The 21,618-nt window shown below is 38.6% G+C and overlaps 3 protein-coding genes across 3 annotated transcripts; 1 reads left to right on the top strand and 2 right to left on the bottom strand.

Annotated features, from left to right (window-relative positions):
- Positions 1-1,412: 1,412 nt before the first annotated feature.
- On the top strand, positions 1,413-20,731 carry rb1 (retinoblastoma 1). Its single transcript, XM_056397766.1, has 27 exons — positions 1,413-1,779; positions 2,154-2,274; positions 3,197-3,300; positions 3,612-3,746; positions 3,841-3,879; positions 4,031-4,080; positions 4,310-4,420; positions 4,769-4,914; positions 5,024-5,101; positions 6,213-6,322; positions 6,420-6,497; positions 6,690-6,777; positions 6,873-6,989; positions 7,098-7,154; positions 7,516-7,547; positions 7,728-7,804; positions 7,967-8,187; positions 16,816-16,931; positions 17,316-17,470; positions 17,850-17,995; positions 18,111-18,215; positions 18,345-18,458; positions 18,570-18,718; positions 18,900-18,930; positions 19,051-19,193; positions 19,436-19,482; positions 19,623-20,731. Exons 1-27 carry the CDS (start codon positions 1,670-1,672, stop codon positions 19,685-19,687), a joined length of 2,745 nt encoding a protein of 914 aa, XP_056253741.1. The 5' UTR covers positions 1,413-1,669; the 3' UTR covers positions 19,688-20,731.
- On the bottom strand, positions 8,771-11,125 carry LOC130182680 (lysophosphatidic acid receptor 6-like). Its single transcript, XM_056397768.1, has 2 exons — positions 10,968-11,125; positions 8,771-10,056 (listed from the first exon to the last, which is right to left on the bottom strand). The coding sequence occupies exon 2, from the start codon at positions 9,801-9,803 to the stop codon at positions 8,811-8,813; it is 993 nt and encodes a 330-aa protein (XP_056253743.1). The 5' UTR covers positions 9,804-10,056; positions 10,968-11,125; the 3' UTR covers positions 8,771-8,810.
- LOC130182679 (lysophosphatidic acid receptor 6-like) lies at positions 11,718-15,345 on the bottom strand. The gene has a single exon (XM_056397767.1). The coding sequence runs from the start codon at positions 14,600-14,602 to the stop codon at positions 13,496-13,498; it is 1,107 nt and encodes a 368-aa protein (XP_056253742.1). The 5' UTR covers positions 14,603-15,345; the 3' UTR covers positions 11,718-13,495.
- Positions 20,732-21,618: the final 887 nt, after the last annotated feature.

Here is a 21,618-nt window from a genome sequence, read left to right as displayed (position 1 = left end):
ATACTAGTTGCACTTCTCTCACAGAGGACTGAAGTTTTGATACTGTCATCTATTCCCAAAGATTTAATTTGGAGTAACTGATAAAAATTCCCCATCGTTTTCAAGGGCATATGTGCTCACTCTTGAGTACATGTTGCAAATATGTAAATTGGAGATCTACCAAATCTGCAGTGTTTGAATTGTTAAATCCTTTCAGTCACATGAAACATTACATTTTGTGTTTTAATATTGAGGGGTGCTCAAAGCATCTTTCAAGTAGGATCACTTTGAAACCATTGAGTAAAAACATTTTATTATCGTTTGTTTTAGGAGTGTATGTCATGTCATAAACCTCATCTTTTTTGCCTTTGTAAACCTTGTTGCCATTCTCTTATGTATTGCTGTGCATAATGATTAAATATTATCAATGTCTTCACATCTTTATCTATTCATTGCTTTTGTTGTGATCATTATTATTATTTGCGATTACATTTATTGGTGATTTTTCTTTCAAAGATATCTTTTGGAAAACAATTAAAACTGCGGGTGAGTATATACAGCCAAGCCATCCGTTTTATTTACAGTAACTACTTGTTTGAAGAGTTTCCTCTGGAAAATTAGTTTTGTAAAATGAACTTCTGTTGACCATAGTTGTCATTGATGTGGCAGTCAGTCTGTGAGTAGCCTCAGTGAGGTTAAACTCATCCAATACACACAAAAAATATGACATTGCATTTTAAATAGTTTAATGGAGGCAACAGAAGGGTTGTTCTCTAAATATCTGACCATGACCCAAAGTTTCCTCAAGCTTTCTACTAATTTTAAATGACAGTACGTGAATCTTACCTCAAGAGGGCAATGGTTGCACATATAAAAGGGTGCTGGTTACGCATATTTAATCCATGATCACATAATAAAACGTATTAAAGAAACTTTTAGTGACCAAAGAGAATAGATTATAGCTTTTATAACTATAGTGAAATGCGTGTTTCTCTGGTAGGTTAAAAGGTAAAGACGTCAGTGCGTAGTAATTTGTGAAACAAGGTGAACAAAGTGAACATATGCACGATCTACATCACCGTAATAACTATATAATTACATCACATCGGCTGAAATGATGAGTCGTCTACTTTTCTACCAGCTGTCCTGTGCAGTAGAAAAACCCTGAAATCCTTTGTGACTCGTTTGGATGGCGGGATACATGCAAATGAGCGGATGTTGCGTATATATTTTCCCGCGTTTTCATCTCGTGGGTTTGGGTTAGTTCGATTTCGTTTGGTCACGTGATCCCTGGGAACGCACACTGCTCTCTGTTTATCATCACAGAGCGCCTAAGACTACATTATATGTATATACTACTACATTTAATGGTACTGTCGGCAGTACTGGGTTTAAATAGAGATAAACGACCACTAAACTCAGCGAAGACGTTAATATACACGGGATTTTGAGCACTTAGCGTGGAGGGCGGCTAACAGCTGCTGAGACACCGGCGACACCGGAACCCGCAGCGCACTTCCGTGTTACAAATCGAGCACACACGCTTTCAGGAAGTCAGTGAGGTTTTGTTGTATTGTTGCTACGGAACTCGTGCAGTGGGATTTAAACTTAGTAAACATTATTTGTCGACTTCAAATCACATTTCTATTTCTAAGTTTTATATTTGTCTGTTAGCTAACCGTAAACCAAGATGCCACCTAAAAAGCGCAACTCTGGGACGACACAGAGCAAGGGGCTGAAGCCCAGTGCTGAAAGTGCCTCTCCAGACAAGAGGGAGAGTCCAGAGTTATCTCTTAAAAAGTAAGAGACGTTTTTTGTGCCTCATCCAGTTCTCAGCAGAGAATTACTTAGCTCCTCTGTAAAATGTATTTACACCGTAGCCTAAATGTTTAGCTAACGTTAGTTTGTGCTGGTATTTCACTCTTGTTAGCTGTGACTAACCGTGAAGCTGACTAGCTAGCTACTTTAAACGAAGCCAGGCCTGTATTTAGAGGTAAAACCTATGAGTTTTAACGTCTCTCAGTCCTGCACAACTCACCACAGGGTGTTAATATTCAGTATCATATATAGCATGTGATGTGGCGCTGTTATAACACATAAATACACCTGTGCCGGGAGGCTTGTTTTGATGTCCCGAAACTCCATAACGTTGGTTTATGGTCTTCATCCACTAGACACAGAGACAAGGATGCCGAGTTTGTGACCCTGTGCAAGAGCCTTCACGTCACAGACCTGGTTTGTGACCGTGCCTGGACCCTGTGGAAAACCATTCAAGAGTCCATGGATGAAGTCGCTGTATGTATTTATATGCAGTAATGTGACAGTAGATCTGCAATGTTGTGATCCTGCCTGGAAATTGTATTAGTCTGTTTCAAAGCCACCCTATAATAGAACACAAGAATCCCATTTGGAGACAGCTCACTTACTGTTTATACAGTTTGGTCAGAATTAAATGGCCACTAAGGCATCCAGACCCTAACAATTCAAATGAACATGGCTTAACAACCAAACCCCCTCCAAAGCTTTTCAAACAGCTTTCTCCAATTTGCCCTACAAGGATTATCCTCCTGCAGTAATTGTAGCACAACACAAAAACTGTAGACAGCTTTGTAGTTTTTGTCAGTCTAACAGTACAGTATCAGAAATTGACTCACAGGAAAACATAGTCACTGATTTTGGATGGCATTCAAGTAGTGCAAGTACATGTAAAAGCTGCACAAATATCAACCGAATGGTAACCTTTTCACTGCTGGTTAAAGGATCGCAGACGAGGATGCACTGCACGTAATGAGCAGGCATGTGTCTCATATCACACTGTCACAGGTCTTATGTGGGTATTATCTGTGAGATTAGGTGTAAAGTTTGACATTAGTGTCACCTTAAATTGTACCCTACATATCAATCTAATCCGACAGTGTGGCACAGTGTCTATGTGTGATGCTCTTGTCATGTTGAGGTGGTTTTTCTGAAGTGTTGATGAAAGGTTAACCTTTTGCTAATCTGTTAAAGGAAATTTTAACATCTTATAACAAAGGTGGACTAACATGTCTTTGATAAAATATGTATTTGTATTGTATTGCTTTGTTGTAACAGATCTATTATATTTATGTTTCAGTCCTACTCAACATTCTCCACCAGGTCTTCATATTCATTGATGTCAGTGATTAGAAAAATACCTCACTTTTTTAAACATTTCTCTTTTTACATTTTATTTCAGGACAATCAGAAAAGGCTGTGGGGTGCTTGTCTCTTTGTGACTGTGACAGACATGGATGTTGCCTGTTTCACTTTAACTCAGGTTCTGAAAGCAGTCAGTCTAAAGTAAGTAATCAGCAGCTTTCACAGTGCTTGAATTTATAGCATATGCTGCTGAATTGCTGTTTTTAGCTTCAAGTAAAAATCTACCTCTTAATATTCTTCACATTACTGTGATGTAATATGAAGAATATTCCTGTTGAGGAGCATTTGTCATTTTGACAATTACTGTACCAGTCTTAAAAATTTTATTAGTATCATTTTAAATTCGGCCTGCATTTATGGGCTGGTTTTAAAGTTTTATTCTTTCAGTTTGCTTGTTGAGTTTTCATTCAAATGAAGTGTCCTCTCACCTACATTCATCCTTACTTTTGTAGTGTAAAGCAGTTTATGTCTCTGGTGAGGAAGTTGGATGTGAACTTGGATACAATTAGCACCAAGGTGAATTCAGCACTGACACGACTGGAGAAGAAGTATGATGTGACACTGGCTCTGTACCAGAGGTTTGAGAAGTGAGTGAGCACATTAGTACAGTACAGGTGCTTGATTCATAGAGAACTAATTGTGGCAAAATTGTAACTGAACTTAATATTTGTTTTGCTTCAGGACTTGCAAGAAGATCTTTGCTTTGGTTGCTGATGGCAAGTAAGTTGGAGACTTATCTGTCACATGAGTGAAATGTATTTGTCATACTCATTTTTTAGTATCTTTATTGCCTTGTGCTTGATAATTGCATGTTTCTTATAAAGATGTGATGCCAGTTGCTAGGTTAATAGTTCAGTGTCTCATTTTCAAGGGAGAGAGAGACCATGCGGAGCTGCTGGACAATGTTTCTTTTGGCCAAAGGTAGGTTTAGCCTTTAACACATTACCAACAACAAAAACAAGTAGGATCAAGCTGTTAACACACGTGATGGAATAGTTTTCATGTTGCTCCATCTTCTTCTTTCCATCCTTCCTTCCTTCTCTGTTCTCAGCTGTAGAGCTCAAATGAATTGGAAAGTTCTGTTCTCTGTAGCCTGCAGCAGTAGTATTGTGATGGTGCTTCTCATGTGTTACATCTTTGCTGTCTGCAGGAAGGGTCTTACAGATGGATGATGACCTGGTCATATCATTCCAGCTGCTGCTTTGTACGCTGGAGTTATTCATCAAGCGCTGCCCTCCAGACCTTCTGCAGCCTCTTTACAGTAAGCTTCAGGGTCATTTACTGAGACATCTGTCTTTATTTGATAAACTTTTATGGCCTCTTACTGAACAACTAAATTTGAAAGTCTGAAAAGTTGAAGAATTTATTTAAAAGCGACTAGAGAAACATTTTGATGTAGGCATAACTGCACATTTAGACCTAATGTGATTTCACGTTATTTGCTTAAAAAGCATATGCACAGTATTGTGTTTATGTTGTATAATAGTAGATCTTCCCAGCCATGAAAAATGTAAAATGTAATCACAACATCAGAGATTCTGTGTCATGAAAAGATCTATAGTTCATGCCTCCCACAGATTTTCTAACTTCTTAAATGTTTTTCTCTCAGAATCATCCATCAGTAAAGTCCAGAGCCCCCCAACACGAACATCTCGACGAAACCAGAGCAAAGCCAAATCCCGACCTCCAGAGCCAGAGATGGATGTGCAGCTTCTCGAAACCTTGTGCAAAGAGAATGAATGCAATGCAGAAGAGGTCTGAGCACTTCTCTTGTTATAGTTCTTACAGTCATCATCTAAACACATTTCTATGCCATCCATGTGTTTTTGGCCTCATTTGTCCTTTATACCAATTCTTTTTGCAGGTGAAGAATGTATACCAGACCAGTTTCTCTGCTTTCCTGGACTCACTAGATCTTTCAAGATCCCCAGATTTTCCTCAGGTAAGGGTTGTGATTGTCACAACACCTGCTCCACTGTTTGATTTCACCTTGTCTCCTCTGCACTTAGTGTTTCCATTAGTTACCTTTTCCTGCTTGCTGTTGCCATTGTTGAATGTTTGAGTGTCTGACAGCTGTTGGTTGTTCTCTTTGCTGCTCTTACATGTTTGTTTTCACATACATGGTGTCAGGAAAATGTGTACTCAAGCAGGGGATCCTTCATTGTGTGTAGGTGTTATATTGCAAAGGCAGGTATGACAACAACAGAGACAGGATGCTACTGTTTGCTGACACTGAAACTCTTCTGAAAACGGGTACTGGACATATTTTTTTTGCTGTTACGTTACCCCAGTAACGAACGAGTGGTGCATATTATTTACACAAGTGTCTTATATAAATAATGTGTAGGTCTGACCATGTTGATCTGGCCTATGAGGGGCTTGCATAAATTGGAAAAAAACATGAAATTTGAAGAATGAAGTGTGATTTTGGCCCAGATTATTTTATTTCACAGATGTGTCTGTGACTGTGCAGACAAGTCGAGTACTTGCCTTATTTCAGAGATGTTTTATGAGATCTGATCAGATACAGATAGATTCTGGCATGGTTGTAATTGTACAATCTCTAGACAAGTCTTGTACATGTGTTGAGAAACCCCTGTTAATTCTTTAGTGTCTGATTCCTTATCATTTTCTGATATCTTTGATTGCAGAGGTAGTTAACAGAACACAATCTTTCATCTAAAATATGCATTTAACTAATGAAATTTGATGCATTGTTAGAGCTCAAGATATTTAGCAGTTAACCTCCTTACAACAGTGAAATAATTCTTACACAGTAGGTCAAGGGTGTAATTACATATTATTTTGTGCTGGTAATCTAAAAGACTACAATGCAACAATTATTTAACTAGTTAAATGGAACCACTTACATTTTTGATACTTTTGTACATGTTAGCATTTAACACATTTGCATTAGGGTCAATTGAAAACAAAGGATTTGACTGAGAAAATTCAAACTGTTGAGCACAACTGGGACACAGTGATGGTGTTTATCTTTGTATGTGTGGAACCATTTAAGTGCAAGTAACCTCAACATTTAATTGTCACCCTAGGTGAATGACCTCGACCAACAATATGAAGAACACTACCTCAAAAGTAGAGACATTGATGGACGGCTGTTTTTTGATGGAGATGAGACTGTTCTTGTGCCTAAAGTCGAAATGTAATTAGTTATCTTCACTATTCAGTGTTTTAATTTTCTTGTAGATCAGCTAATATAATGTAGAGAAAAGTGTTGAATAATCTCCTCCTGCATTCAGATTACAGGGGGAGAGAACGCCAAAGAAGAACCTGCAAGATGAAGATGCTGTACTCATCCCTCCACAGACTCCAATCAGGTAAGCAGTTGTAGTCACTCTCCTGTTCTTCATTGTGTTTATTGTTCACCCAGTGGACCGAATGGAAAACCAAACTTTCGAGATTAGTAAGGGATTAATTATACTGTGTGGAATTTATTGGACATATTTCATTGTACAAAATGTTTTGAGTTTGTCCGTCATGATCGTCTGATTTTGGTTTTGTCTCATCAGAGCTGCCATGACCTCCATTCAGCAGTTGAGGGGTGATCTCATCTCCAGTGGGGACCAACCATCAACTAACCTGGATACATATTTCAAAGTGGGTCCCTAGTAGTGTTGCCACTAAATGTCCGATGAATCTGCATCTTGCCACTTTAATTTGAGATATTTCCTGTTTTCTTATTGCCTGGTCAGAATTGCACTGTGGACCCGACGCAGGACGTGCTGAAGCGTTTGGAGACACTTGAACAGGCGTTCAGCCAAAGATTTGGTCAGGCAGTCGGTCCGCGCTGTGTCATACTTGGCAAGCAGGTATGAACTAACAGTCAAAAAAAAAAAAATGACAAAAAGTGGCAAGACATGTCATTCTGAAATTACTGAAATGTCCAACTTACAGTACATGTTTGTGTTGTCCTTCAGAGATTTACCCTCGGAGTCAGACTGTATTACAAAGTCATGGAGGAAATGCTGAAATCGGTGAGTGACTCATTTGAATTTATGTCATTAATTTATTTTTTCAACTGTTTTATTCAACAATTTTGTATTTTTATTATTTATCTATTTATTCAGAGGCTCAGGTGAATTCAAATTTAGCAATTTTCAGGTTTACCCAAAAAAGTATCTCAGAAAAGCTCAATCTACCTGTCTATGCCCTTATGACTTCTGTTTTCATAGCAACATAGTGGAGAGCAAATTAAGTCTGTCAACAGGAAGCAACTCACTGGAAGTGTAGACTATACAGCAGAGGTTCCCACACTTTTTGACTCAACATACTTCAGTGTCTGAAATAACTTGCATTCATATTGTTCATACTCATTCATACTTTTTCACTTTGTAGGAAGAGAAGCGACTGTCTGTGCAAAATTTCAGGTATGTTTTTATTTTATTTTTTTTTTATCAAATCACTAGAGAATTATGAAGCCAGTTAGTGTAAGTGGCTATTCACTTAACCTTTAGCTGAACTTTGGAAATGCATTGAAGATTTTTGTTGTTTTGATGTGTAGTGAAGCATTATTTGACTTGAGCTGAGTCATATGATTTCCATTTCAGTAAACTCCTCAATGACTCCACATTCCACACATCACTCTTGGCCTGCGCTTTGGAGGTAGTCATGGCAACATATGGAGGTGTGTCACGTAATTTGCTTAAAAAATTAACAACAGATGCCATTGCATACCACCTCTTAAATAACTGTGTTGTATCTTACGGTTCAATAATACCGATCAATGTTTAAACTTCTTCTACATGTGTGACACGTTATAATTATATTGCTTGCTCCTTATGATTAGAGAGCAGTTTTAAGACTGGAGGATACAACCATGGAGGTGGTGACCAAGCTGATACAGATGTGTGTTTCCCCTGGATACTGGATGTGTTCAAACTCTCCGCCTTTGACTTCTACAAAGTCATCGAGAGCTTCATCAAGGCTGACCCTACACTGAGCAAAGATATCGTCAAACATTTGGAGACGTGTGAGAACCTCATCATGGAGAGGATTGCATGGAGGACGGTCAGTTTTATCTCTCATTACGACTGCAGTATACATTTAATAATGTCACAGTATTTTGATAAGATTCACAAATAACACAACATTAAAACATAGCTACTGCTAATATGGCCACCTTATACAATCAGTCAATTCTCAAACTGCACATTTGAAAAAAATTACAACACTTTAGGAATAACATAAATTACATATAAGATCAACATTCTGTGTAAACTGCTCCATAATGTTGGAGCAGCATTTCCACGTATTCACTGCATATGAAAAATCTCATTGCATGTCCCTATCTCACAAACATATAGTTGCACTGAACCAAATAACCAAGCCAACCATAGCTGGCAAAGTGCTTGTTAACATGACACTGAACCTCAAACTACTCCAGAGACACAACTCTGCAGTAAAGTGAACACTCACAAAACCAGTTAGACCTAAAATGCAGATTACATATTTAACACATACAGAGTTACCTGCAGTACCACGTACAAAGCAGTGCACACAGTATAGGTTACTGAATACTGTATGTGAATAGAAAAAGTCCTGGTTAATTGTATAATCACTAAAGCAGTAGTGATTATAATAGTGCTCTTAAAAAACGGATTGTTTTCCGTAGTTGTAGGGGATGATTTGTGTCACTGGCTGCCACTGCCTCCACCACCAGGTGCCTCCCTGTGCACCAGGCTGCTGGAGAAATAGTAAAGGAGTGGGTTCAGGCAGCAATTGGAGCTGGCGAGTGACAGCACCACGGGGTGTACAGCCTTGGTCATCTTGGCTAGGCCACAATGGGGCAGCAGTCCCACATGTGTGAGGGTGTATCCCAGCAGGTTGATGTGATAAGGGAGGAAGCACAATAGGAAGATGCCCAGCACCCAGTAAATGACTGTGAGAGTGTGCTGGCGGCTGCGGAGCTGGCTGCGAGAGCGATGTCTAGGCTGGCGAAGCACACTCAGCACTCTGCAGTAACTGTAGAGAAGTAGCACAGTGGGCAACAGAAATGACCCCAGCACTAAGCCCAGGGTTGCCAGTATGATGGTTCGATGGCGTTGCAAGGACGGGTCCAACAGACAGGGCTGGTGTTGGCGAGCGGCTGCAGAGCGCAGCAGAGGCAGACCCACACTCAGCCCCAACACCAGGAACCAGATCACCCCACTTACCAGCTGTGCAACACGCAGCCTGCGGAGCGTTGATGCCAGTGGGTGCACAACAGCAAAATAACGGTCCACAGCGATGCACACCAGGAAGAAGATGCCCCCATACAGGCTGATGTATTTGAGTGTGAAAGTGAGGTGGCAGTAAGCCACCCCAGGAGTCCAACTGGACGGCTCTCCTGTGTTGGAGGACAAGGCTTGAGCCTTTTGGTTGTAGTAGTAGATTCTCAGAGGAAGGGAGATCACAAAAAACAAGTCAGCAGCTGACAGGCTGACCATGTAGATGGCTGTACTGTTAACAGTGTAAGGAAACCGACACAGTCTGTGCAGAGCCAGGCCATTGGTGGCCAAACCCAGCAGGAAGATGACACTGTAAGACACTTGATAAAAAGTAAAGCGGTAGCTGGTGTCCACAGTGCAGTTAGACAGAGGTGAGAATGGCTTCGCTGGTTCGTCAGTCATATTCCACAGCTCCATGTCCCAAAATGATTTGCTGCTCCAACACTTAAAATCACTGTGTCACTCTCATATCTGAAGGACGGTTAAGTAGCTTCTGCTAGAGCAGTTAAACCTGTGGCAACTAAAGACTTAATAAACTCAAAATGTCTCCTGTTTTATGGAATGTAAATTTGCTGAGGTAAATACACTACTGCAGCTGGCACACCTGAATTAATGTTTGATATGCACAACGACGGTTGGAAGGATTCTGTCAATAAAGTTTTAACTGCACCTGTAAAACAAGCAAACATTTGGTTTGATTACAGGCAGAGTGGGGAAAAAAGAAATGGCTCATGTAATACTGCTTCCCTGCTGTAAATAAACATTTAGTGACGCTCATAAAGTTGATCGTCAGAGGTGTTAATTTAGGCTGTAGGTTTTAGTGTATAAGCAAGTATCCAGTTATGCATCTGTCAGTCAAGATTGGGACGGTTTGATTGTAAGTGCACTTTACTAATGCATTAGTTAAATCTTTTCTCTCTTTTGCTTTTTTGTTAGGAAATTACCAGAAATTTAGGCTATTGAACAACTCCACACACTCCAGTCATCAAATGACCATTGAGTTAAATCAATACCACTGACCGAGGACACAAGGGAGCTCCCACTATTATCTTAACCCTAATTATACCATGATTCATTATATCTGAATGCTGATTTCAAAAATGTAATTGTTAAATAATTTTTTTTATACAGATCAATTCATTAATTATATCTATCAGTCAGCTTTCATGCAGCATTGCAATTGACATTTTTTATATATTTTTCAACATTATTTGATAAGACATTCATAGTTTTTAAAATTTTAAACTGAATTATTTTACCGTAACTGTTATCACCCTTACAAAGTAAGCTTAATGTGACCAAGAATTGCAAATCATGTAGCTGTTTTGTGACTCTTGTCACCCTCCTGTCACTGTAAAAACCATAGAAATGATAGAATATCACATAGAAAAAATAGATTCTTATCTTAAGCTTTGTGGACCTCCTTCATTTAAAGTTTCTACTCAACCCTAATAAGCTGATTCAGTTAACTTTCTGTCTTCTTTTTATTAAAAAAAAAACACATCTTAATCCATTATATATTTTGCATATAAACCTCACTGAGGAGAATTCAGATGAAACCAATAAAACTTCATCACTCACCAGTATCAGGGTCTCATCAGTGCAGTGACAGTGTGATAAGGATAACAGCAGCAGGATAACTTGCCATGATGCTTCTGATTGGAGCAGTTCACGCCGACACCCACACGCAGGCCAGGATCTCTCTCTCACTTTATCTCACTTTATCTCCCCCTCTCTCCTCTCCCACACACGTGGTTTATTCTGTTTTTTTAGGTCAAATTGGTTAGAGAGATTTGAACTTTATCACTAGTTTGGATTGAGAATTGACAGATATTAACTAGTTTTCTCATAGAACTGAGTTTTGTGATAAGCCATACAATTAAGCACGCATAGTTTCATTACAGTCATGTTTATGGCTGCTTGTATAAAAGGAGTTAATCATTAACTGTTAACTACAATCACCTTTCAGACAATTGAAGAAGAACTCAGAGAAGATCTGTGTCCATGGTTAGTAGAGCCAAAGAGAACCAGAGACAAATAGTTTGATGCCATATATGTCTTAATTAGTCAGAACTCTTGTGACTCAAAATTTGAGTGTTTGTGTATTGAAGAATCTGATGTAGGTAATAGGTGCAAACTATACAAACTTACTTCACCAGTTAAATTGGGATGTAAATGAAGCAGCGTTGAACTAAAAAAGTCTCTGTTTAAATAATCTTAATTTGTAGAATATTAGGCTACTATGGCACAGATGATGACTTAGCTACACACCCTTTTTACATAGATCTGAATTCAAAATATATAAAACAAATGACAGACACAACTCCAAAATAACTGGTTAAGATTTATTCTGTGCACAAAAAGTAAACCTTACCTTCATGTTACAATTATCAATACAAACAGAAATGGGATGGTGTGTTTTTACTATTCAATTCCACAAAAACTCTTCACATACAGTAAAATGTATCAATCATCATTATAATTACTTCTTTTTATAATATACTCTTATCAGAGCATCACAAGTCTGTGTGATTTATCATGTCAACCTTGAGTTAGACGGACTTTTTCCACACAAAACCATTTATCCAGTACAAATATTTCAGTTGTGCTGGGTGAAGGTGTGGATGTAGTAATGTCAGGAGTCCAAACATGGAAAAATAAGTCTTCAGAAATTGCCTATTCTGTTTATCTCAGACGCCAGTTTAAGTTTACGTTCTGCAATATTCACAGAATCTGGATTCACTGGATCATTGTGGCCTGTCTTCTACTTTGTAAATGTTCTTCTCCCTTAGGAGGCATGTTGTCGCTCGCCTGCTTCAGTTTCGCAATCTTTCATCCGTGCATGGTGATGATGAGGCTACCCTAGTCAGTGCAGACCCTCAGGCAACGCCTCTCAACAGGAATGCAGCAGTGCTCGGTCTTGCAGCACACAGCTTTTACAAGAAGGGACAAATATTTCACATGCATTCAAGCTGCGCCATATTCCATTTGCACTGTGCGCTGTGTTTTCACATTTACTTCTTCGTAAACTAGCAAAATCATGACAGTGAAAAAGAATTGATTGAAAATTCCTCATGTTGTAACTCGCATTGAATTTAATTTCAATATACTCCAGTTTTGTTCTTAATGCAGAATTTCAGCAGAGCAGATTCTGAATTTTTGACATGTTTTCATGTCTTTATGTTTTGACCCTCGCTATTTTCTACAGAAGTGACCAGTAATGTAGACAAGGCCATTGGCAGTGGAAATGCAGTGTTGCCTCGTTCAGCTTTCAATTATTGACCAAACCTTTAATCTGTATTTGAAATTTATTGAGTCATTGTGCATTCATGGCATTGGCCAACCACAGCACCTGTACCTGTGTTGCTACTAACTGTATGACTCATCAGTCTAGACAAATGATTTGGTGGCACCCACAGAGACAATTGATACCCTGATAACGTCAAACATTTCACAACACGCCACTCTGTCAAACCAGTAGTGAAATTAAAATTTAAAAAAAATGTATTTGTTTTCAGTATAAGGGGTGAATACAGTTATAGAACATGCTGCTCTATAAAGTGCTTAAAAGCCTTACTGAGGCCACAAATACTTAGAAACTGCACAGTACATAAAAAAACTGTAATACTGGTTCACAGTTGCTAAAGAAGAACTTTCCTATAGGAGAATCTGTGCTGAGGAATAACACTATAATTAAATGTCATGTGCAAAAGCTAAAACTTGCAGCACCATCCACGACTAGGCACACACACCTGTCATTTCCACTAATGCACATTATGAACTCATAACTCATTCTTTAATAGAGTTTTCCAACTTGCGCATTGTGAATTGTCACTTTGATAAAGGGTATTTATGCTGCAACACACTTTATTATTTTCAAAGTTGCTACACTCGTTTATTGACTGACTAGAGATCAGTGTCATAAGTCCCAGTCCAAACTGTCTGTTGTGTCCAGTAGACACTGAGAGAGTAACTCCTTAGCAACCATTGTGCTTATGTGTTGTTATGATCCTCTAGACCACGCTGCTGCCGCCAGATCCAAATGGAGTTTCACCAGCAATACACACTGAATTATCATGTCACATAATAGAGTCACAATAGAGTTGTTATTAGACTGTTGACTCATTGACAAACATTTTGGATCTCAGAGACCTCAGGGTCAGGCTTTTTGGTGTTGTATTTGGACTACTTTGTGTGCTGTCCATATTAAGTCTGTCGAATAGCTTGGCACCATTGTGCCATACTGTGGACTTGCGTTTGATGGAGCTCTGAATGGCCTCTGACGTGAAGTAGTAAATGACTGGATCAAAGCAACAGTTGGTTACTGCTATGCACAGAGCAATGGGGTAGATGGTTCTGACCACATATTCTGCGTAGCATCCCTTCAGGACATTGGAGCGGACCAGGGCGTAGAAGATGAGATTGACATTGTAGGGAATAAAACAGAAGCAGAAGATGAGCAGATGCACAAGGATCATCCTCAAGATTTTTACCTTGTTGAGGTTCCCTCCACGGCTAATGGTTTGTGGTTTCCTCAGTGTCCGTAGAACCGTGACCGAGCAGAACACATTGACCAATAACGGGATGATGAAGCCCACAGTCTCAATAAACACCACCACCTTGGACAGCTCAGACTTCCACTGTTTTTTGGAGTAGTTTTCAAAGCAGAAGTTTGAGGAGGAGTTGGCATTTCTGGGTGAAGTGGTGTCCAAGAGAAACCCTGTGGGTATACTTCCTGAAAGAACCATCACCCACACTGTACAGCAGGCCAGTTTGGCATTCCTCCTAGTACGAATATTCTGGGAACGAAACGGGTACACAATGGCCAGGAAACGGTCGACGCTGATGCAGGTGAGGAAGAGGATGCTGCCGTACATGTTGGTGTAGAAAAGCGCCACAGAGATCTTGCAGAGCACACTTCCAAATAGCCAGTCACGTTTAATAAAGTAAACAATCCGAAAAGGCAAGCTGAGAACAAAGAGAGAGTCGGAGACAACAAGGTTCATCATGTATGTCGTGGTCTCATTTCGCAGCTTCAGTGTACAGCCAAAAATGTAAACAGCCACCATGTTGAAGAAAAGTCCAACCACAAACACCAGGCTGAAAACCGAGCTGTACAGAGGGTATTTGAAGTCATCACTCTTATTGCAGTTCATGTAATTTTGAGTGACACCCAGTGCAGTGGTGTTGAGAGTCTGAAGGGTGTTGTTATACATCTTTAGACCAGGCTGGTAAATTTGTATTTACCGAGTGAAAACTTGTCAGTCGTGTGTTTGTGTGTCCATAAAAATCCAAGTTCACCTTGTTAATCCATCCATGTGCAACAGGCAGGAAAAATTTCATTTGTATAGAAAAACAGTCCTGAATTACTGAAGAATGCTCAGTTTGTGTGGTTTTATGTTATGAAATACTTAGAAGGAAAGCATAGAGCGACTCCACAAAATACCTGTATTGGTATCCACAGTTCTTTACATCAGTTTTCCTTATTTGAAAGCTGTCCTGCACGTCCAATATTCCTCATTTAATTGGAGTTTCCGGTCTTTTCAGTTGTCTTCCGCAGTTGAAATGTTTATCCCCTTTGAGAGAACAATCATGTGTCTCTCCTCAACTCTGTGAACAGTCGAGTTGTTCTTCTCTTCCTCTCCTGTCTGTTCCTGTAGTAGCCCTGGGGCAGGGGACATGCTGATTGTTACTCTGCTCCTGCCTTACCATATATCAGCAACCTCATAGCAGGCTGCAAGTCAGAGGCTCTAACACAAAAAACACAGTGGGCTGTTGAAACAAAGAGGGAGGAGCCTCCACTGGGGACAAAGTCCTCCCATCTCTTCTTTGTTTATGCATTCACCTGAAATTTGAGTACCGAGAATCTGTCAGAAATGGTTGTGGTTCATGATTCACACAATTTCCTTTTTAATTACAAACTTAAATTAGGTGATTCTTCTTTCTTCTTTTAAATCAGCCACTGAAAATATCACATGATTTTGTCACCAGGCGATTTTACTGTCTGCCCACTAACACTTTATGACTTTATGACTATGACTTTTGGTATTTCACTTTCAATTTTCAAACAAATAATCAGGTAAAAGTAGAGACTTTAATCACAAGTCTACATTAGACAAAGAACACAAGACTCTTATTAGTGCAATGATTTCAACCTAAAAAAATGTTGCAGTGTTGTATCCGCTATACGTCACTGAATGCTGTTTAAGCAATGAGATACCAACTGTTCTTTTGAAATGTGACAATGTCGTCAGCCGGGCGTGGCGAGTATGACATGAAGAATGTAGTAATAGCAGGTCTGTACCTGAAGTCATAGTGTAAGTTGCTGAGTTATTACCACACCCACTTCTCTGTATGATTTAATCTCTGATTTCTTCTCAGTGTATGATATATCAATATTCACATTCACCACTTACCTACATGTCCTTCAGTCTATATATATTTATATATATTTCTAAGATGAAATTCAAACATTGTTTTAAATAGAACGATTGTTTGGGTTAATTTTGTAGGGATTTCCATCTAACACTAAAACCAGATAGGGCACTATAGGGAGTGTCCTCAGATCAAGATAAAATTGAGGAACAGATATATTATCAGTCCATTACTATTTTTGATAATTGATCAATATCAATGATAATTCATATTTGATATTATCTTAATTCCATGTCAGTAGGTTAACATCCCTGATTCTCTTTCTGTGGTTTCCTCATGTCACAGAGACTGCTAGAGCTGATACCAATTAATTGTATCAATTGTGTGTATTACCAATTAGTTGATAATAGTTTGGGTCACTTTTCAAGTGAAAATGCTGTACTTTCACTTGTCTCAGCTCCCCCATTGTGAGGATTTGCTGTTTGTCTTTGTTTTCTATCACTGTAAATTGGACTTTTTAGGGTTTTTGACTGTTGGTCAAACATTAAAAGATGTTGTCATGGAAACTGTGATGGGCATTTTTCATCATATCCTGACATTTTACAGACAAAGCGACAATTTTATTAATTGAGAAAAGAATTGAAATATAGAAAACATAAGCTGTGACACCAGGGGTAGTGTTGTGATTAAGATAACAGTGTGATTGTATCTTTTTTTCCAAGTCATATAAAATGTTAAATGTGATTTAGAGTAGCCAAAGCTCATTCGAATTCTGCTTTGGTGTTTATTTGCAAAGCTTTGAGGTATTAATTTCTCAGGCGTACTGTAGGTGAAGTTGTAATTTGCATCAGTAAAAGTTGATGTGTGCTTAATTAGTCTTGACAGAGGTTGAAAAACTCCCCTCACGTTGGCTTTCAGTAGGTTTTTCTCTTTTGTCCAAATTTTACTTCTTGAATTCTGTTTTCTGGTAAACGATATGCAGTAATTTTTTAACATGATTTAGATGCACATGTGGTAATGCGTATCAATCATTATCATGTTTGTGTCTCCGCAGGCCTCCCCGCTGTTTGAGCTGCTGAAACAGGAGCATGAGGGCGGAGCAGCAGAGCAGGTGGAGACCCCAGCCAGTTTCAGCCAACCACTGCAGCACAACCACACCGCAGCAGACCTGTGAGTCTCTTACCCCACAATCACTCTGTTTTTCAGCTGCTGGTATGCATGCTGGTCTAGGGAGGTCTTGCAGCTGCTGCATACCAGCAAACCCTTTTAGCTGTTGTAAAACCACTGTAAGTCATAAGTACAACAGTTTTTCACCTTTAAGTCATAGATAAGTATCATGGTATTTAAAAAAAAAAAACATATCTGTTAAATTTCATGACTTATACTCACCATGAGTCTTCCTATTTGTAGCTTTTAGCCTCTACTACCTTATTCTGAACCCTCTAATTATCTGTGAATTGTGGTTTACATTTAATGAAAATTTTAATTGAATATTTTCTTTAGTATTGATGGTGTAACTGACTGGGCCCACTGGTTTTTCCATTGATCTTACAGATATCTGTCCCCCATGCGCCCGGGCCATCGTGCCTTACCTCCTGAGTCCCCAGCCACTGCCAGCTCTCAAGCTTCCTCTCAGGTTCTGACCCAGCCCGCTGGTCAGACTCCACGACACCCAAAGTCCAACTCTCTCAGCCTCTTCTATAAAAAGTGTAAGATGAGGTTCAAGCTCTCCCTCACTTGTTTTTGATGAGTGCAGATTCCTTTTTAAGTTATATTTCCCACAACACATTAAGTGTCTCTGGCTCTCTCGGGTAAATTCTATATAATGAAGACAAACAGAATCTAGACACGGCCTCCTTCAATTTCACAAAGATTCAGTCATCGCCACTTTTTTCTCAGTGATGGATTTCTCTATAATAAACTGGAAATCATAAGACTGAAGAAAGTATTAGAAAATTACAACAAATATTTTTTTTCTGTTTGTTTTGTTCAGTACAGTTATCCCTCAGGTTTTTTCTCCATTTATGTTACAGTGTACTGCTGTTGCTGTTTGTGTCCAACTGCGTCTGTGATTTCCTCTCTCTGTAGTGTATCGCCTGGCTTATACAAGACTAAAGATACTCTGCTCCTACCTGTTGTCCTCCCACCCTGAACTGGAGCCCATCATATGGACACTATTCCAGCACACACTGCAGTACGAGTATGAGCTGATGAGAGACCGTCACCTCGACCAGGTAACCTGACAAGATGCTGTTTCCTCTTTTTCTCTTCTTTGTATCATTTCTCTTGCTCTTTGTCTTTTTTACTCACTTTGACTCAGTCTCTTATTCTCTTGTTCTCTTGGCATAGTTGATGATGTCAGCCATGTATGCCATATGTAAAGTGAAGAGTGTTGATCTGCGCTTCAAGACCATCGTCACGGCATACAAGAACATGGCCAACACCAACCAGGAGGTGACCTGACCTTTCATTAATAACTTTGTTATCCTTCAGGCTGTTTCTTTGCTTTCAAACATCATGTTGAATTATGATATAAAATGTTTTTTAACTTTGTTTCTCTTCATGTCACTCTGTGTGTTGCAGACTTTTAAGCATGTGTTAATCACTGAAGGCCACTATGACTCCATAATTGTCTTTTACAATCAAGTGTTCATGCAGAAGCTGAAAACCAACATCCTGCAGTATGCTTCTACCCGGGTGAGACACCTTCCCTGTCAGGGGCTATAGTTTGATTTTAATACATGTTCAATCAGATGAATGTATATACTTACTATACCCTCTCATTGTTGCTCTCTTTTTTCTTTCTAGCCGCCTACCCTCTCTCCAATCCCACAAATACCACGCAGCCCCTACAAGTTTCCAAATTCACCTCTGCGTGTGCCTGGCAGCAATAATGTGTACATCTCCCCTCTGAAAAGCCCACGCATGTCCCCGGGTATCATGACTCCTCGCTCCAGGTCAGTTCTTTACATTCACGGAAGTTTGATGTTCTCTTAAGTCAACTTGAAGGATTTTTGGTAAAAAGAGAAAAGGCCATTCAACTACACTTGTGAATTAGCATTATCCTTAAAAATTATTTTGAAAAAAAAATTCTTTGCACATGATTTTTCTCATGTTTGTTTTTTTTACCTTTTGCAGAATGTTGGTATCGATCGGTGAATCTTTTGGGGTATGTGCCTGTTTTGTTTGCTCTGTAGAATATTGAAGGAAAATCTCAATCTAACAGCTGCAGTGGTTAATGATCTTTTCCTCACCGGCCCTGTTGTTTCCGTTTTGTTTTCATCTGCAGCTGTCCAGTCGCTTCCAAAAGATCAACCAGATGGTCAACAGCAGCGATCGGTCCTTTAAGAGGACTCTGGATCTCGGCTCTGCTCCAAAGCCTCTGAAGAGGTTACGGTTCGATGTGGACGGACAGGATGAAGCCGATGGCAGGTTGGTCACAAATGGAGTTATATTCGCCAGATTTACAAATTTTACATCAAAGTCATTCAACACATTAAAACAGTTTAAGTACTGGCAATGTAAAAGTATAAAGAAATATTACATTATACATAGAAATTACATTCATCTTATTACAGGTTATCTGAATTATTATATTAATTTGGTGAATAAAGTAATAAAAATGTATTCTACCTTTTTTTTCAATTAAGCACTTTATATATTTCAATTTACAGCAAATCTGGAGGAGATTCTACACTGATACAGAAGCTTGCAGAGATGAGTAAGTGAAAACTGTTTCTTAAATATTCAGTTCCATTTTTTTCTTTTGATATTTTCAGTTCCTCTTCTTCATGTGTTTTTTTTTGTCAGTTGTACAGCTTATGGATGTATGTTCCTCTGTTGACCATCTTCTTCTTCCAGGCTCCACTCGGAGTCGCATGCAGGAGCAGAAGATGAAGGAGGACGCAGAAGCAAGGAAGGAGTAACTCTAAAACCTACTGAACTGACCTGCACTGTTTGTCACAACGTGAACACTACCTTTAGTTCACACTTAAAGTGAAACATGAGTTCCTGTACATTTAGTAATGAATTTTAGTTTTAGTATTTAACTTTGTGTTTGAGGAGTGATATGTGAATATAGGGGACATTCTCCTCTCTTTTTTTTGTTGTTGTTGTTGTTGATGCTTTAACTGAACTGTTTTAACTGAATAATGATTGACATCATTGAATTTAATTTGAATTTGACTTGTTGGAGATGAAGTGTGTTTGCTTGTAAGAGTGGTATTAATTTGTGGATGGTATTAGAAATCATTGTTTTCACTGAGTGAGAACTGAGTGTTCTCAGTTGTCAAGAGCGTTATAAAGGACACATTGCTGGTTTTCTAGTTGTTAAATAATTGGTTGAGTCTGACCTTTTTCTTTTTGACAAATTTCAAATTTTTATATTTCAAATGTTTCAATCATGATGCAACATTTCAAGTGTTAAATCATGATTAATCTCCGCAAAAAAGGAGTAAGTGTCAGTATCAGTACGTCTTTCCCTGCTGCAGTTTTACTTTTAATGTGATATTTTACTCCAACTTGGGAAAGTATAGTTTGTATCATAAAGTGAGAACTTTAAAACAATCAAATATCACTTAAAGGGAAATCATACATAATTTGCACTCAACCAAAATTCATTATTATAGAATAGTTTCAAAGGATGTGGTTACAGGTAATGTCTCTCTTTGTAACATATAGTTTTATAGTAACTTGCTTTACTTTTGCTTTGTAAAACTACATCATACATCCAATGCAAACCTAATGTGTTTCAATTAAAGGAATATTTTTTTTATGTTTGCACTCAGTTTTCTACACATCAGTAGGTTCATTCTAATTTTTGGAGTAGGAGGATTTTGAGAAGGAGGAGAAAAACATTACAACGATGAATATATTCCACATATAGCAATGTGGACTCTGTATACCACAGTAAAATATTGCTAGAAATGTCAATTACCAGAGTTTTTAAATTAAAATGTGTTTATATTGTACTTTATTGAAGTAGTTCCTTTACACAGTAAATATTTCTTCTAAAAATATAATTTGGTTTTTGTACTTCTTTGCATTGAGGTATACGGAAGCGATGTATTCACTTAAGAAAGAAAATCCACTCTGTTTTTCTGAGTTTAAAGGTCATATCTCAGAATTTGTGATAATAATCTCATTAATTCAGAAAAACAGAGCAGATTTTCTTTTTTTGAATGAATGCATTACGCTTCTGTAGAATTCATTACATGCAGGTATTTTCTTTTTTGCTAATCAGTTGCCATGACTCCAGTGTTGATTAACTGCAGCCAACAGTAGCTGAAACCTGTTTGGGGTGAAAGATCTTTTCTTTTTTCTTTTTTTTGGTTTGTGTTTTTCTATTGATACACTGACAGTGTTGTTAGTTTCCTCTGTTTATTGTCTGTCAGAAAGTCTTGTAAATTTCTTTCCAGTTTCTCAAAGGACACATTTTAAAGCTTTGTTCTACATCCTCTGTTTTGATGTTTTTTTTTCCTCTTGTGTTGGCTAACCTTTGAGAAAAGACCATTTGAGTGTCAGCTATGAAAAAGAAACTGGAGAAAATAGGATGAACTCTGCCACATCTGTCACTCCTTGTTGTCAAGTTTTATTGTCCAGGACCCCATTTCACAAAACCACACCACAGCTAAAATGTATGTAACATCCATCTCAGGAACCCTAACTTAAGACACCAGTACTTTGACCTTTAGAATCATCCATTACCAGGAAACTGAAGCCAAATAAATGACAGTTTAGACCAGCTCCTCATTGTTTTTAAAACCAGAACAATTATATTTTTCATCATCAAGTATTTCAGCAGTGATTAGAAACCAATAAAGGAACAGGACTTTTGCAGAAAATAGACTTTGGAATT

The sequence above is a fragment of the Seriola aureovittata genome, chromosome 15 (assembly GCF_021018895.1).
Source record: "Seriola aureovittata isolate HTS-2021-v1 ecotype China chromosome 15, ASM2101889v1, whole genome shotgun sequence".
NCBI lineage: Eukaryota > Metazoa > Chordata > Actinopteri > Carangiformes > Carangidae > Seriola > Seriola aureovittata.
Note: the sequence above shows the minus strand (reverse complement) of the source record. Positions and strands in the feature narration are given on the sequence as shown.

Excerpts from the sequence above, each read along its gene's own strand:
- rb1 (XM_056397766.1), top strand. The coding sequence starts at position 1,670 with ATGCCACCTAAAAAGCGCAACTCTGGGACGACACAGAGCAAGGGGCTG. Across the intron at positions 4,081-4,309 it reads AATGTTTCTTTTGGCCAAAG|GAAGGGTCTTACAGATGGAT; the intron begins GTAGGTTTAGCC and ends TGCTGTCTGCAG. Across the intron at positions 18,719-18,899 it reads ATCATGACTCCTCGCTCCAG|AATGTTGGTATCGATCGGTG; the intron begins GTCAGTTCTTTA and ends TACCTTTTGCAG.
- LOC130182680 (XM_056397768.1), bottom strand. The coding sequence starts at position 9,803 with ATGGAGCTGTGGAATATGACTGACGAACCAGCGAAGCCATTCTCACCT.
- LOC130182679 (XM_056397767.1), bottom strand. The coding sequence starts at position 14,602 with ATGTATAACAACACCCTTCAGACTCTCAACACCACTGCACTGGGTGTC.